The sequence below is a fragment of the Strix aluco genome, chromosome 7 (genome assembly GCF_031877795.1).
Source record: "Strix aluco isolate bStrAlu1 chromosome 7, bStrAlu1.hap1, whole genome shotgun sequence".
Classification (NCBI taxonomy): domain Eukaryota; kingdom Metazoa; phylum Chordata; class Aves; order Strigiformes; family Strigidae; genus Strix; species Strix aluco.
Genome location: NC_133937.1, coordinates 9,274,038 through 9,287,037, shown reverse-complemented (window position 1 = coordinate 9,287,037; position 13,000 = coordinate 9,274,038). Strand labels below are relative to the sequence as shown.

The window sequence follows — 13,000 nt, the reverse complement described above, 5'->3', positions numbered from 1 at the left end:
TAAAAAGAATATGTTTGATGATACTCACTTGTCTGTTTACTGGGAGAACCATGAAGTGATCAGAAATATTTGCTATTTCAAATGGACAGAAGAACTGCAATAAATTGCTGCAATTCATATGGTCTTAAATTCCTAACTGAAATATTTTATTAGCTGATTTTCACTCTCACCATTTCCTAGTTTATTCTAGCACCTATTCTTCATGAAACACTACATTAACAACGTTTGTTAAGCACATTTCTGGAATCTTTTAAAGTATTTCTTGAAACAGTAAATTACTGTGTGTTCCTAGACCATTATTTACACTTCAGGAATCAACAGAAATTATCAGTTCTGCTAGAATTTGTAAACTGTCAGAATAATCTTGAAAGTTGTGATAACCAAACTAAAGTATCTTCCTGATATTCACCATCATTTAACGTGACTGGCAGGTCAACACTTATAGGAAAAAATGAAAGAGTTAAATATTCATCAACTTTGATAACTATTACCAAGCTTGAAGAAAAAGCTTATATGCCTCAAAGGAACTATTCTCTCATTGCCAAGACTTTAATTATAATTCATTTTTAAAACATGTAGTCTATATAAAAACTTCATAATTTCATAAACATTAACTACATTTCATGATTCACACCACATTTAGAACCAATAAACCTGATTTCTCCCAGCCTGCACACTCAGTTCAAGACCATGATATTAAACTAAACAGGAATGGAAATAAAGCAAAACAATTACTTTAAGACTTTTTTTTTTTTAGTGAGAAAGTGAGAATACATTTCACTCTTTCTGTTTCCATTCATTGTATTCCTACCTCAAGAAAATAGAGTCAATTGTCTCTCTATTGCAAGAGATATTTCACATCATTGGGTTCCAGATCAACAATGATTTCATGTCAAGGTTTTTTTTCTACATTTATATTTCTATTAAGCCATGCAAGGAAGCATACAAATGCATGTTAGCAGAGGAACTATTAAAGCAGAAAGTTGAGGTCTGATCATTAGAACTGAAACTTGGCTACAACAGCAAGACTATCATCTTCCTTTAAGAAATGCCACATTAAGGAGCTCCTATCAATTTGTGTTTGCTTACAGAAAGTCTATAACTTAAAAATATGCAAGTGAGAAGACATAAAAAAACCAAACCCCACACATTCCACCAAAAACTCTTCAGTTATCATTTACAAAAAAAAGCGCTTGAAAAACAGTATATCAAAAGTTTCTCAATACTTCATGAAATTTAATTTATCAACTTTCATGAGAAATTTTACACGTAGATAAAAATACTGAGATTATAAATGTGCATCAAAGTATCATATGCCTACACACACATGTACGTGTATCAAACACGTATGTATACATTTATCCACACACATACATACACTCAACCACGAATACAGTAGAGGTCTTTTTTCTGTTGTTTTGTTTTGTTGTTTTGTTTTTAAAAAGATACACTCCCTTAACCTGAACTTCCTTGTGACAAAAGCGTCTTTTTGAACAAAACTATTGAATAGCTTAAAAGAAATATACCGACTGACCTGATGCAAACAGACAATTGAGCTAAATGACTCCCTCCACCTGAGATATCAGCTCACATTTCCCATCTTCTCCAATACCTTTGCCTTATCAATTAATGTCGCAGTTGCTCAAACTAAAGCTTCTGTAGTTAGCAACTAACTTTCAATGGTTACTAACCTGTTTCTGAATTTATGTAGAAAATGAGATAGGAAAAAAAGGAACATGGAAACAACAATAGCCACTAACCTAGTAATAGTATCAACACATAAAAACATCAAATGAACATCACATATTAAATTAAAACATGGGAAAAAGAAACAATACAAGAGCTCAAAAGCTCCAAAGTAACAGGAAAATAGAAATGTATGGGGTAAACAAAGACATTACACATACATTCTGGAACAGAGGTATTGGAGCAAACTGAAAGCTACTCAAGGTTATGAACTTTTTACACTGGGTTCTTATCAGACAGAAGACAGTTGGAAAGCATGGTCTCAACAGGATAAAGCTAGCAGCTGGCGAACATACGGCATGGTGGTATTACTATCCTAGCACTGTATATTTAAAAGATAAGACCAGGTTGGACAGGGCTTTGAGCAACCTGGTCTAGTGGAAGGTGTCCCTGCCCATGGCAGGGGGGTTGGAACCAGATGATCTTTAAGATCCCTTCCAACCCGAACTGTTCTATGAGTCTATGAGAAGAGGAATTTGACTGAAAAGAGGAATTTGAGAAGGATAGCAAGTTTGATTTATCTTTAGTACAATCTTACATCAAATAACTCAAGTCAGGGTAAAAACAGAAACAAAAAATCTAACCCATTTTTAACTTTTCAAAGAAATCTTTTATTCTCTAGCTAGAGCAGCAGCTTCAGGATCAAAAGACTATTTGCTGGTGATTGACAAAAATCTTGTTTATCGTTCAAAGGTAATTCCTTATTATTATATAACATCAAATACGTTCTTCCTCCCCCATCTTAAGTATTCTATTAGTGTTCCATGAAGAATGTACGTTTTATATAATGGAAGCCAATGCAATAATATATGTGAATGAAGATGTCCTTTGTCAAAGTGATTTTCACCCAATAATTTTTTGAATGACAAGTTATTCAAATCAATGATAAAATTAATTTTTTTCAAAAAATAAAGATTCACTTTTGGTTTACACTTATGGACTGAAACTTAGAATACATTGTTGCTTTTCCTCAACAAATATGAGAACAGGAAAATAACTAAATCCAGATACCTATGTCTTTAAAGTCAGGATATAGGAAAATATCTCATGTGTTAAGATACACAGCTTGCACTGACTGTAACTTAAATAGTGCAAAGGGTGATTATTTTAAGAGGAGACTTACAAAGTTTAATTACTTATTTTAAAAGAAATGTTTGTAATAAATGTTTAAATAAAAGGGTTGCAAAAGAACGCAATGATGCACAGCAGGAAGCATACCACTCACATACAGCACAGAATCTCTTAAACAAGGCTAACTTGTGTGACAGCAAGTGACAAAAGTAATAGAACTGGGAAATGAAATGCAGGAGGACATAACTGAGCAGGCATGGCACACTTTACTCACAGAACTCCTCCTCCAGGAGGTTTGCGTAAATTTATCAGCATATGCGCACGTTGCCCCTGTAGGTTTTTGACTGTCTTTCTGGCAGTTACATCTAGTGGCCTTGATCAGCACCAAAAAGAGAAAAAGGAAGGAGAATTTGTTAGAAAATAACTAACTAAGCCTCTTGAAAAGCACAGTCAAGGTCCAGTGTTCAAATATTATGCATTACTTCACAGTACAGCACAATATGAATAAACTGTAGAAACCAGTATTTACAGTGCTGCACAACCACATCTTTTTCCCAATGTATATTTATAAATAATCTAGAATAAACATTGACTTCTGGAAAGGATTTTTGATTCACTTAAATTTCTGAAGTACCCCATTAAGTCACCTTTCAATAATTACAAATCTAAGTTTTACCCATCTTTATGGCAGAGTTCCTTAGCTGTAACAAAGTTTTCAGCAGTAATTAGGTACACAAAACTAGCAGGAAAGGAGATTTTCTTGACAAAATCTTTGAAGGCTGATGGTAAGAGCGAGACTAAGCATACTGAAATATCAACACTTATTGCAGAGTACTGATAGACAAGACAATTTGTTTTGGCATACTGTGATCTGGAATTCTGTTTAAGCAGCAGAACAGAAAGTCAAATCTTAACCTTTCAATTTTGTTTTAGAGGGAATGATCACATGCTAGACAGGGAGAGAATGAAGATCACAGGTCAGTTTATGTGCATGTATGTAAAAAGCACATGCTAAACATTTAATTAGAGATTAGTCACACAAGACTATCTCCAGCCATAACAAATACACACAGTGTGCACGTCTTGGCATCTTGTCATGGCTTGAAATGGCTTGAAAACATAGCACTATTTTACAAGAATTGACACAGCAGGCAAGTTCCCCAGAACTAAATGCAGAGATATGCATGGCAAAATCCAAAGTTAAGTTAGAACAAGAGGAAAAAGCAAAAAGGTATACATTACTTTTGCTTAAGGACTTATGTGTCTGCCTGAACCTGTCTTATGATGGAAGTGCTCCCGTAACTTTCATTTAATCTAATCTTACTATTCAGCATGCTTTGTTTTGTTTTCTTAAAAAAGAATCAACTTTGAATATTACCTTGCTCATCTTTAAATTCTATGGTGGAATTCTTTATCAAAGACAGTAAGGAAAAGGAGGAAAAAACCAATAATCTTCAAGCAGAATGATAGAATTTTTAAAATACTTTATGCTTTAAGTGCCTTGTCTTTGCTCACTGTTATTTCTGAACAGCGTTTAGAATTTTACATTTGTTTTGGAAATGAAATATATTTACCAATCATATAAACATCCTTGCTTAGTGTCTCACATACAAATCATGACTGTCCTACAGAAGTATAAGATCCCAGGTGCATAGCTACAAACACACTGGAACATGTAGAATCAGACTGCTAACAGAACCTTTACAGGTCCATGAGTCCAGTAGGCCTAAACAGAACCCAGATTTACCCTTGTTATAAAGAAAGTCTAGGAAAAACATTAGATGTCTAACCCTCTTAAAGCCTTCATAAGAATTACCTATTGAAGTTACACTCTGCAGCGCACACTTTGGATTTTGTTAAACATTTAGTATTATACTTACAAGTTGATGCTCTAATTGGTTGATTGTTTCATCCTTTTTCTTCAGTTCATCTTTAAGCTGCCTGATCTCATTCAGCAGATCATCCATCTGCAATAGAACAGTAGGCAATACAAGGTTTTCTGTAAGGGTTACACAATCTAAATCAATGCATCTATGGGATGTATTACATCAGATGTTCATGGAGGGCTGGCAGTAACATTGCAACATGCTTTCCTCCTCTTATTCGCATGGTGAGATGGGCTGTAGGCATACAACCTGAAGAGTGAAGAAACTTGACTAGAAGTCTCTTTAAGAGGCTGAGTTGAGGTGACCCACTAAATTTTCAGAATACACAAGTAAATCAGTTGCATTTTTGATGCAGCAAGTCATCTGTTATACAAGCAACTGACATCATGTAGATGAACATCTCTAGTCAAACACTACCTATACTTCTCCTTACCAACATCAGAAAATACTGATGCTTCAAAGTTAAGTGAACTGCTATTTAAAAATCATTAACGAAGTGATAGAAACAAGAAGAAAATAATTTAGAACCAAACATAACTTCATATACTGAATGCAAACAGCATGACCAATTTGAATACATCCTATTAAAAACTGAAGACTTAAAATAATTACGCAAAGTTCAGAGACTAAAAAAATTGGTAAGTAGGCAAGAGTGAGGTTTTTTTTAAAATACTTTTTCATCAGTAAGTTATTTTAATGTACTTTATAAATCTGTCATTATAGCTAGACCATAAATTAGGGGGCACACTTCCGTTTAGTAGCATATATCTGCTATTTCAGTTTCACTGAAGATGTTATTAGTTACTGCTTTAGGACAACACCCAGACCGATCTGTTGTGCAATTTTTCAAACCATACAACAGTATCAATTAAAGAATTGGCAATTCAAAATGTCAGTTCAACCTAGCATTTTTTTTAAGTTAAAAAGCAATAGTATTTCCTCTAGGAATTAAGACTAAGATTCTAAGATTTTGAGGGAGAAGAGTGTAGAAGGACAAGCACAACAAATACATCAGACAACAATTAAAGAGAAAAGGCCTAAAAGTTAACAGTGTAGAAACCAGGGTTGCTAAAGGATTATCTACAGCTTTGGTAAACCTCTTAAACCCTGAAACCAGGATTTGGACAGCTGACCTTCAAACAGAAATAAGACTGTAAGTGTTCTTCCCTTTCAAGGTATTTCTAATTTCATTATATCTTCGGCAAGTATTGTTCCCCTTCCGTAAGTGCAGAATTAGTGATCTTTCTATACTGATTTTACAGTAAGAGCCTCAAGCAATGCTATAAAACCTTACCACTGTAGAAAGTACAACATTAGAAGTCTGAGACCATAAAGATGATGCTTTTTGGAATATCCATTGTGATTGCTTCTTCCTTTAACACCCATTCTAAAACAAACTCATCTTTGACTTTGTGGGGTTCATGTTGTTTCTAAGTTACATCTGCAATACCTGCATTATCTCAGGGAAAACTTACTTTAGGTGAAAAATATTTTAAACTGAAGTCAACAATAAATGTAATGAAACAGAGCAAGTAATTGAATAAGCATGGCATGATTACATTTCGAAGCAAAAATTGTCTTTTCAAATTCTAACACTTATCAAGCAGGCAGAAAATTTTTGGAAGAAGTTACTCTACAGCTGGTAATTCCCACACGACTGCTACAAGTACCAAAAGGCAAAGTTACTTTAATTATTTAAACCGTGGTAGCAGTTGTTAAGTATGTATTTTAAAAAGTCAAACCCTTCTATTTTAATAAAACTGAAACAATGAAGTATATAAACATTTGCTAGGTTTGCATTTAAATAGAAGAAAGAAGCAAGCAGAACTACTTCAAACCAACACAGAAGCTTTTGATTTGTGTTTAAAAAACACAAACAAGTTTAACAACAAGTAGAGTAAATCAGCATCATTTACCTTAAAAGTTGACTCAGGTTCTTGTGGTTCTGGACTTGATGGAACTGAGAGTGGGATGTCCTGGAGTGACACGTTTTCATCATTCTATCAGAGAACAAAAACAAGAACAAAAGCTCGAATTACTTGCTGAAACATCTCCCTTGCTGAAACATCTCCCTTGCAAACTTGCTTTCAAGGATGGAGACACATCACCCCTCTGTGGAACTTGTTACAATGTCTGACCTCTCACTGTGATTCTTCCCTTTTTCCCCTGATAGAAAAGCCTCCCTTGCTGCAGCATGTGTACAGCACCCAAATAAGGGCCATGAACAGCCTCCCTCTCTTCAAAGCTGTAGGAACAGCTGCAGCTATGTCAAAGTGCACAAAAATCTGTTAAAAACTGGCCATTGTGTTCAAAGGTTTGTATCAGGAAGGAATGGTGATGCTATGTGATCTTAAAAGCTTCATTTCCTTCAATATCCATTAAAAAAAAATATCTTAGCAATACCAAAATATATAGCCAAAGTATTTCAGCTAGGAATTCTTAACTGAAAAACCAACATTTTCTACTGGGCAGACCAATACAAAATTAATTCACAGAACTAAATATCAATTATAAAAACTGGAACCACACAGGAATATTCTTTCCCCCACTATGACAGCCATGGATTCTGAAATTAAGCACAGTAGGTAGAAAAGGAAATAACCAAAGATGCCAAAAGACGATTGCCTCGACGTGTCCTGAAGCACTCACATTCTCATGACAAAAATACAGGCAGCCATTATGTGCAGTACTCTTAACCCATGGCGTTCAATCCCAAAAAGGTTCAGTTAGGTTACAAAGTCACAGACTGAACTGAGGGTGTAGTCTTGTTGTATGTTCCCAGGTTCGTGCCGTCATGTTGCGTCCACTCTTAGTGCGACAAAAAACTACAGGACAATTACATGGTCATGGAAGATCATAACCCCCATTTCCTTGGTGTAAAAAGATTTATTCTCCACTCCCTCCATCTTTTTTTCTTGATCTCTTCCATTTGCTACTTTCTTAAAGAAAAAAAAAATTAATCTTCTACTCTACAGTATCCTTCTTTATTTTTTAGGGTTCTTAGAGGGGAGTTTCTTTACCCAATGGCCTCACTGCCTAAGATTGCATTTGTAGAATATAAGAGTAGCATGTCTCAAAACCTGAGGCCAGCAACTCCCCAAAACCACAAGAGTAAAACTGCAGCTCAAATGCTATAAAGATCAATTAAGAGAAAAAACCCACAATACACCTATTTATGTTCTTTATGTCCATGAGGTATCTTATTAATCCATAAGAAATATTTCTTGTTAACTAAACTGCAGAGAAACATCAAGATTGTCCAGATGCAAAAAAGCAAAAAATTAAAACTGATGAACATTTAATTAAATTTCTACTTTTTCCTATAGTCACCAATTACTTGCAGCTAAAACATATACAACCATCACCAGATTTAAAAGATAAAAATATAAGAACTACCATACAATTCCAAAATGCTTCTACCATACTACAGACAGTTAAATTTCATTTCTATCACTTAGATGTAATTTTATGTCTTGCAGTTTTTTGGTGTTGTTTTGTTGGGGTCTTTTTCCTAAACTTCTTGGAATTTTTTTTATTTTTGGAGATGATTATTAATTGTGAGAACAGTCACATTTCAAGGTTTCTGACTCCTTAACTTAACAAGTATTTCAGCTTACACTGTCCAACACAGTTGTATTCAATTCACAAGTAACTGCTTGTCCCTTCTGGGCAGATTGCCAGTGACAGGCTGATGAAGCAGCAGTTCAGAGTCTGTCATGAACAAGTTCTAATAGAGTGTTTTGAAATAATTTGCACAATAATATCTTAAAGAAACAAACATTACTTCATCTAAAACATCTCTAAAATACTGGAGGAAATGAACGCTAATTAGAATCACAGAGTCATTTACAGATTATATTTTGCATATTTTGTATTTTATATGTCTTATATTCTACAATTAAAATTTCATCAACATTTGTTATTTTAACTATTCAAACAAATATGTGTACTCAGAAGAAAAGCTACAGTCACTGTTATAATTGTGAAGGATTAATCATGGGAATGGGAAACAGAAAATGAGACAAACGATTTCAAGCAAAAGTATCTTGCCTGGCTTTTAAAAGCTCTATCACTGATACCTCTGGTATACCTTTTATTCCCATTAAAGGGCACATAAGTGGAGCAATAAAACATTCTACAACAGCAGATTACAACCTAATTACAAAGAAAGTTAGTATGTCCATGCTCTCTGGTGATTTAATCAAGTATTCTAGCACTATGTTACACCTGAATAATATTCACTAGCAAAGCAAGAACTAAGGTAATTTGCATCAATTCCCTTACCACTGTCTTTATTATCTTGATACATATAATGAACACAGGGCAAATGAAAAAAAAATCACTTCTAACACTATCAGTGGGAACTTAAGCATCCCATTGTTAACATATGCTATGAAACTTGGTTTGCTTTTGCTTTCTTGCTCATCATATTGCTAGATTGAGATTAGAGAAGGGAAAAACCAGCAGAATAAGGCTCATTCGTGTACAAAAAAAAAGCAAAGAGACAATAGAATTCGCAAAACAAATGTAACTGGTTACACACACATGCTATTTTTGGTATCCTAGAAATTATATGCTAAAATATCACTAGATTTCAGAAACTTGGAGAGAATGTACACTTTTACCCTTTAGGTAAAAGTACAGTAAACTTTATAAAGATATCATCACATTGCAACAGGCTATATAAAAAGCTACTACCTCTTGGTTTTTATCTAACGTTTTTACAATAGTAGAATACATTATTTATTACAGTATAATCACGTCTTCAGAGCAGTTGCACTAGCCTCATTTGTGCCAAATGTAAAAGATGTTTGCAAAAACAAGAACTCTGGGTAGTTTGTTAGCCATATAAAAACAAATGCATTGAAACATAAGTTTTACTTATAAACATAGCAGCACCAAAACATTGCAATCTAATTTCCTTAGCAGAAGACTGCTTTTGAAAAACAGCAGCATTAGAAAGAAAAAATAGTTGTTAATATTTGTAACTATTTCCTAAATTTAAAACATTGCAACAAACAACTCAAACCTCATACATTCTGGCAATCCTGGTACAGTTGTTTTTAACATTACTGGCAGTTTAGGCATGAAAATAACCTGCAGTATGTAAACTGACAGAGGACTAATGTTGCACACATTTACATTTAATTAGTTATGTAGGGACAGTTTTCAGCTATAGATTGACTATTTTAACATGAAATAAATTCATATATATATATTTGCATGCAATGTTTAATCAAGAATATGTTCATTTAAGAAACAGTCAAGTAATATGGTAGTCCTTGTTGCTATGAGTATCAGCAACCCATTTGAATCACTACCTGTCTACAGTGATTTTCAACTCATCACATTTACTGGAAAGTTTTTGCTGATCAACAGCATATACTTCAGCTTCTGGCCAGTTTTGGGCGATCCCTACATAATAAACTGAGGTAATCGCATGCCTTAAGATATGTTTTAAGGTGGTTTATAACATTACAGCAAACCTGCAGTCAGAAACCATTACAAAATACCCCAAGTAAGACTTAGAAAATCATCCTAAATTTACTAATAGCTACATAAAGGGAACAGGTGGCTGTGGTGGAAAAAAAAATCCACTCACAAATTGCTTTCAAACACTTTTAGAATACTCGACTAAAAGGTTGCTCTGAAAAAAACTTTAAACTTCTTGAAGACAAGTGTAAAGAGGTATAATTCACCGCCTCTCTAACAACATTTTAGTATTATCAGCATAGTGCCTATACAATAAATCCAGAGGAATGCCTAAAGCTTTACAACTGTGACTAAGTAGCCTGATTTTATGCTGAATATTATTTTAGCTTCATATTCCTTTGCAAAGGGTACATGCTGAGAAGATTAACACCCTTTGTTTTCCACAAATAGCTGATTTTATTGTTTTAGGACAAACTCAGTTACAGATACAATTTTTAAGTGTACATTTAGATAAAATATGGAACAATCCTTTCTTCCCGAAGTGTTAACACCATCATGCACCTTATTTTGCTGGACAATTAGTTTTCCAGAAGTTGAACATTTTTACATACCCACTACCAAACGTTACACTAACTGAAGCACTTGATTATCTTCTCAAGTCTGCATCTGCCATTTTTAATCCATCTGAAGAACATGAGCTAAAGGTTATGGGAATAATGCTCCATCATGGCTGTCACAGGTACACATTATTGCAAAATCAGAGAAGGTTATACTTACTACAGTGAAAATTTTAAAAAAACACTGCATGAGATGGACTCCTATTCCTGATTTCATTGTTTGACGATACAGAAAGATGGCAGTATGTGAGGAGTAAGCAGAGAGCATGTGTCCTGCTGGCATTGTTATCCTGGTCACACAGAGGTCAGAAAAGGCTACACTACTCAAATAGCTACTTATTTTTCCAAGCAGAACTGGGAACACACCACCAAACCCGTGCTGTTGCAGCTATGCTGCTAGCAATATTCAAGGTAATTTATATACCGTATATGAGCTACAATCACAGCAATGAATCCAGGATAGCACATTAAGTCTCCCTAGGTATACATTCATTACATGCTATGCTCTACAGTAAGTCACACCACAGTTGATTAGATCATCGTATGAAATTGAATTTAATTACTATATCTTACTATCTTACTATAACTGTTCCTGTGAGACCTCATGCCTAAGACCTGACTACAGCTTTGTTTCTACCTAGCCAAATTAAATAATATTGTTAAAAGTCATAACTGGAAAAAGGTAACACACATTTGAATGTATAATACAGGTGAAGCAAATATAAGAACTTCTGCTTCCTTTACTAAAGCTAGTCTTCTAAAGGAGCTGACTTTGCCTCTCGCTTTTTCATGTTTTGCAATAAGAGGCCTCTCATATGACCCAGACTGAGATCAAGTTCTAGCTCAGTGTTCAGACTGCTGAAGTTCATGTACTTGTTTTCAAAATTATATTTCTGTTCTTTATAGTAAGTAAAAAGAACTGCAATATTTTTACTCATTTCTGTTAGTATTGTCCTGTTTTTTGGCAGGGATAGAGCTAATTTTTTTTTTTCTGTTCTTAGTAGCTAGAATAGTGCTGTGTTTTGGATTCAGTATGGGATTTGGTATGAGAAGAATGCTGATAATACACTGATGTTTTCAGCTGTTGCTAAGAAATCAAAGACTTTTCAACTTCCCACATCCTACTAGTGTGCAGGTACACAAGAAACTGGGAGAGAGCACGGCCAGAGCACAGGACCTAGACTGGCCAATGAAATAATCTATATCATGCAGTGTCACACCCAGTATATAGGGGAGGGTTGATGGGGAAACTCACTCTCACTTCCAGGATTGTGGTTTCAGGATTCTCGCTTCTCTGGGATCACTAGTTGGGAACAGGCTGGGTATCAGTCAGCAGGTGGTGAACAACTGCACTGTGCATTAGTCATTTGTATTTTCTATTATTATCTTTATTATTTTATTTTATTTCAATTAAATTGTTTTTATCTCCACCTACAAGTCTCCTTACCTTTACCCCTCCAATTCTATCCCTCACTCCCCAAGGTGAAGGAGGGTGAGCGAGCAGCTGCATGACGCTTACCAGATTTAAACCACAAGTATAAAGCTCAATATTTTCAGGGAAGGTTTAATAGTTAAAAATAGTAAAATATTTCATACAAGTTTTATTCTAATCGTGTAGTAAATAAAGATAGTAAAGGTCTAAAGTTTTCCCCTCTGTAGCAAGTTTGATTAAAAGGCTGGATAATACCCAGGAGAGTAGAATAAACATTTTGAAGTCCAGCAGGTTTTGGAAGCAGCAAGTCAAAACAGAAGGCGGTTAAGTCAGTAAAATATGGAGAAGTATACCTGACAAAGTTTGAAGGGAAGAATAACACTTGTTACTACAAAACTCACTATTACAGGGAGGGAGGGGGAGAAGATCAAGCTTTTGGCAAGAGAAGCAGCAAGTTTTGAAGAATGTACATATTAGGAGTAGCTGTTTCTTCTGTGAGTTCAAGTCTTTTTTAAAAACTTAATTGGAGATACTTGAGGCAAGGTTTGTGTTCTGTAACCTTTAGGAAAAGTTGGCTATTATAAACTAGATCCAGATTTAAAATACAATACTCTGCAGGGCCACACACTCTCTGGCTATAACATGCACAGCTTTATACACAATGAACTACACCTACACAGATCATCTATCTAGTTCCTTATTTGTCCTTGTGTTAAACATATTAAAAGCTCTGGATAAAAAAATCCCCTGCCAGTTCATGTCTAATTGCACGCGTGAGGCTGTTGAGAGGCGCAGTTTATGCAGTCCACTACTCA

At 34.7% G+C, this 13,000-nt stretch overlaps 1 protein-coding gene across 6 annotated transcripts in view; it reads right to left on the bottom strand.

The window, feature by feature from the left end:
- CCSER2 (coiled-coil serine rich protein 2) overlaps positions 1-13,000 on the bottom strand; it is a 74,342-nt gene that overhangs the window by 19,135 nt on the left and 42,207 nt on the right. For all 6 annotated transcript variants that reach the window (XM_074830414.1, XM_074830415.1, XM_074830418.1 and 3 more), the window contains exons 7-9: positions 6,620-6,703; positions 4,698-4,784; positions 3,092-3,190 (exon numbers count right to left, since the gene is read on the bottom strand). In XM_074830414.1, the coding sequence (XP_074686515.1) occupies positions 3,092-3,190; positions 4,698-4,784; positions 6,620-6,703 (270 nt within the window). The remainder of the gene's footprint in view (positions 1-3,091; positions 3,191-4,697; positions 4,785-6,619; positions 6,704-13,000) is intronic.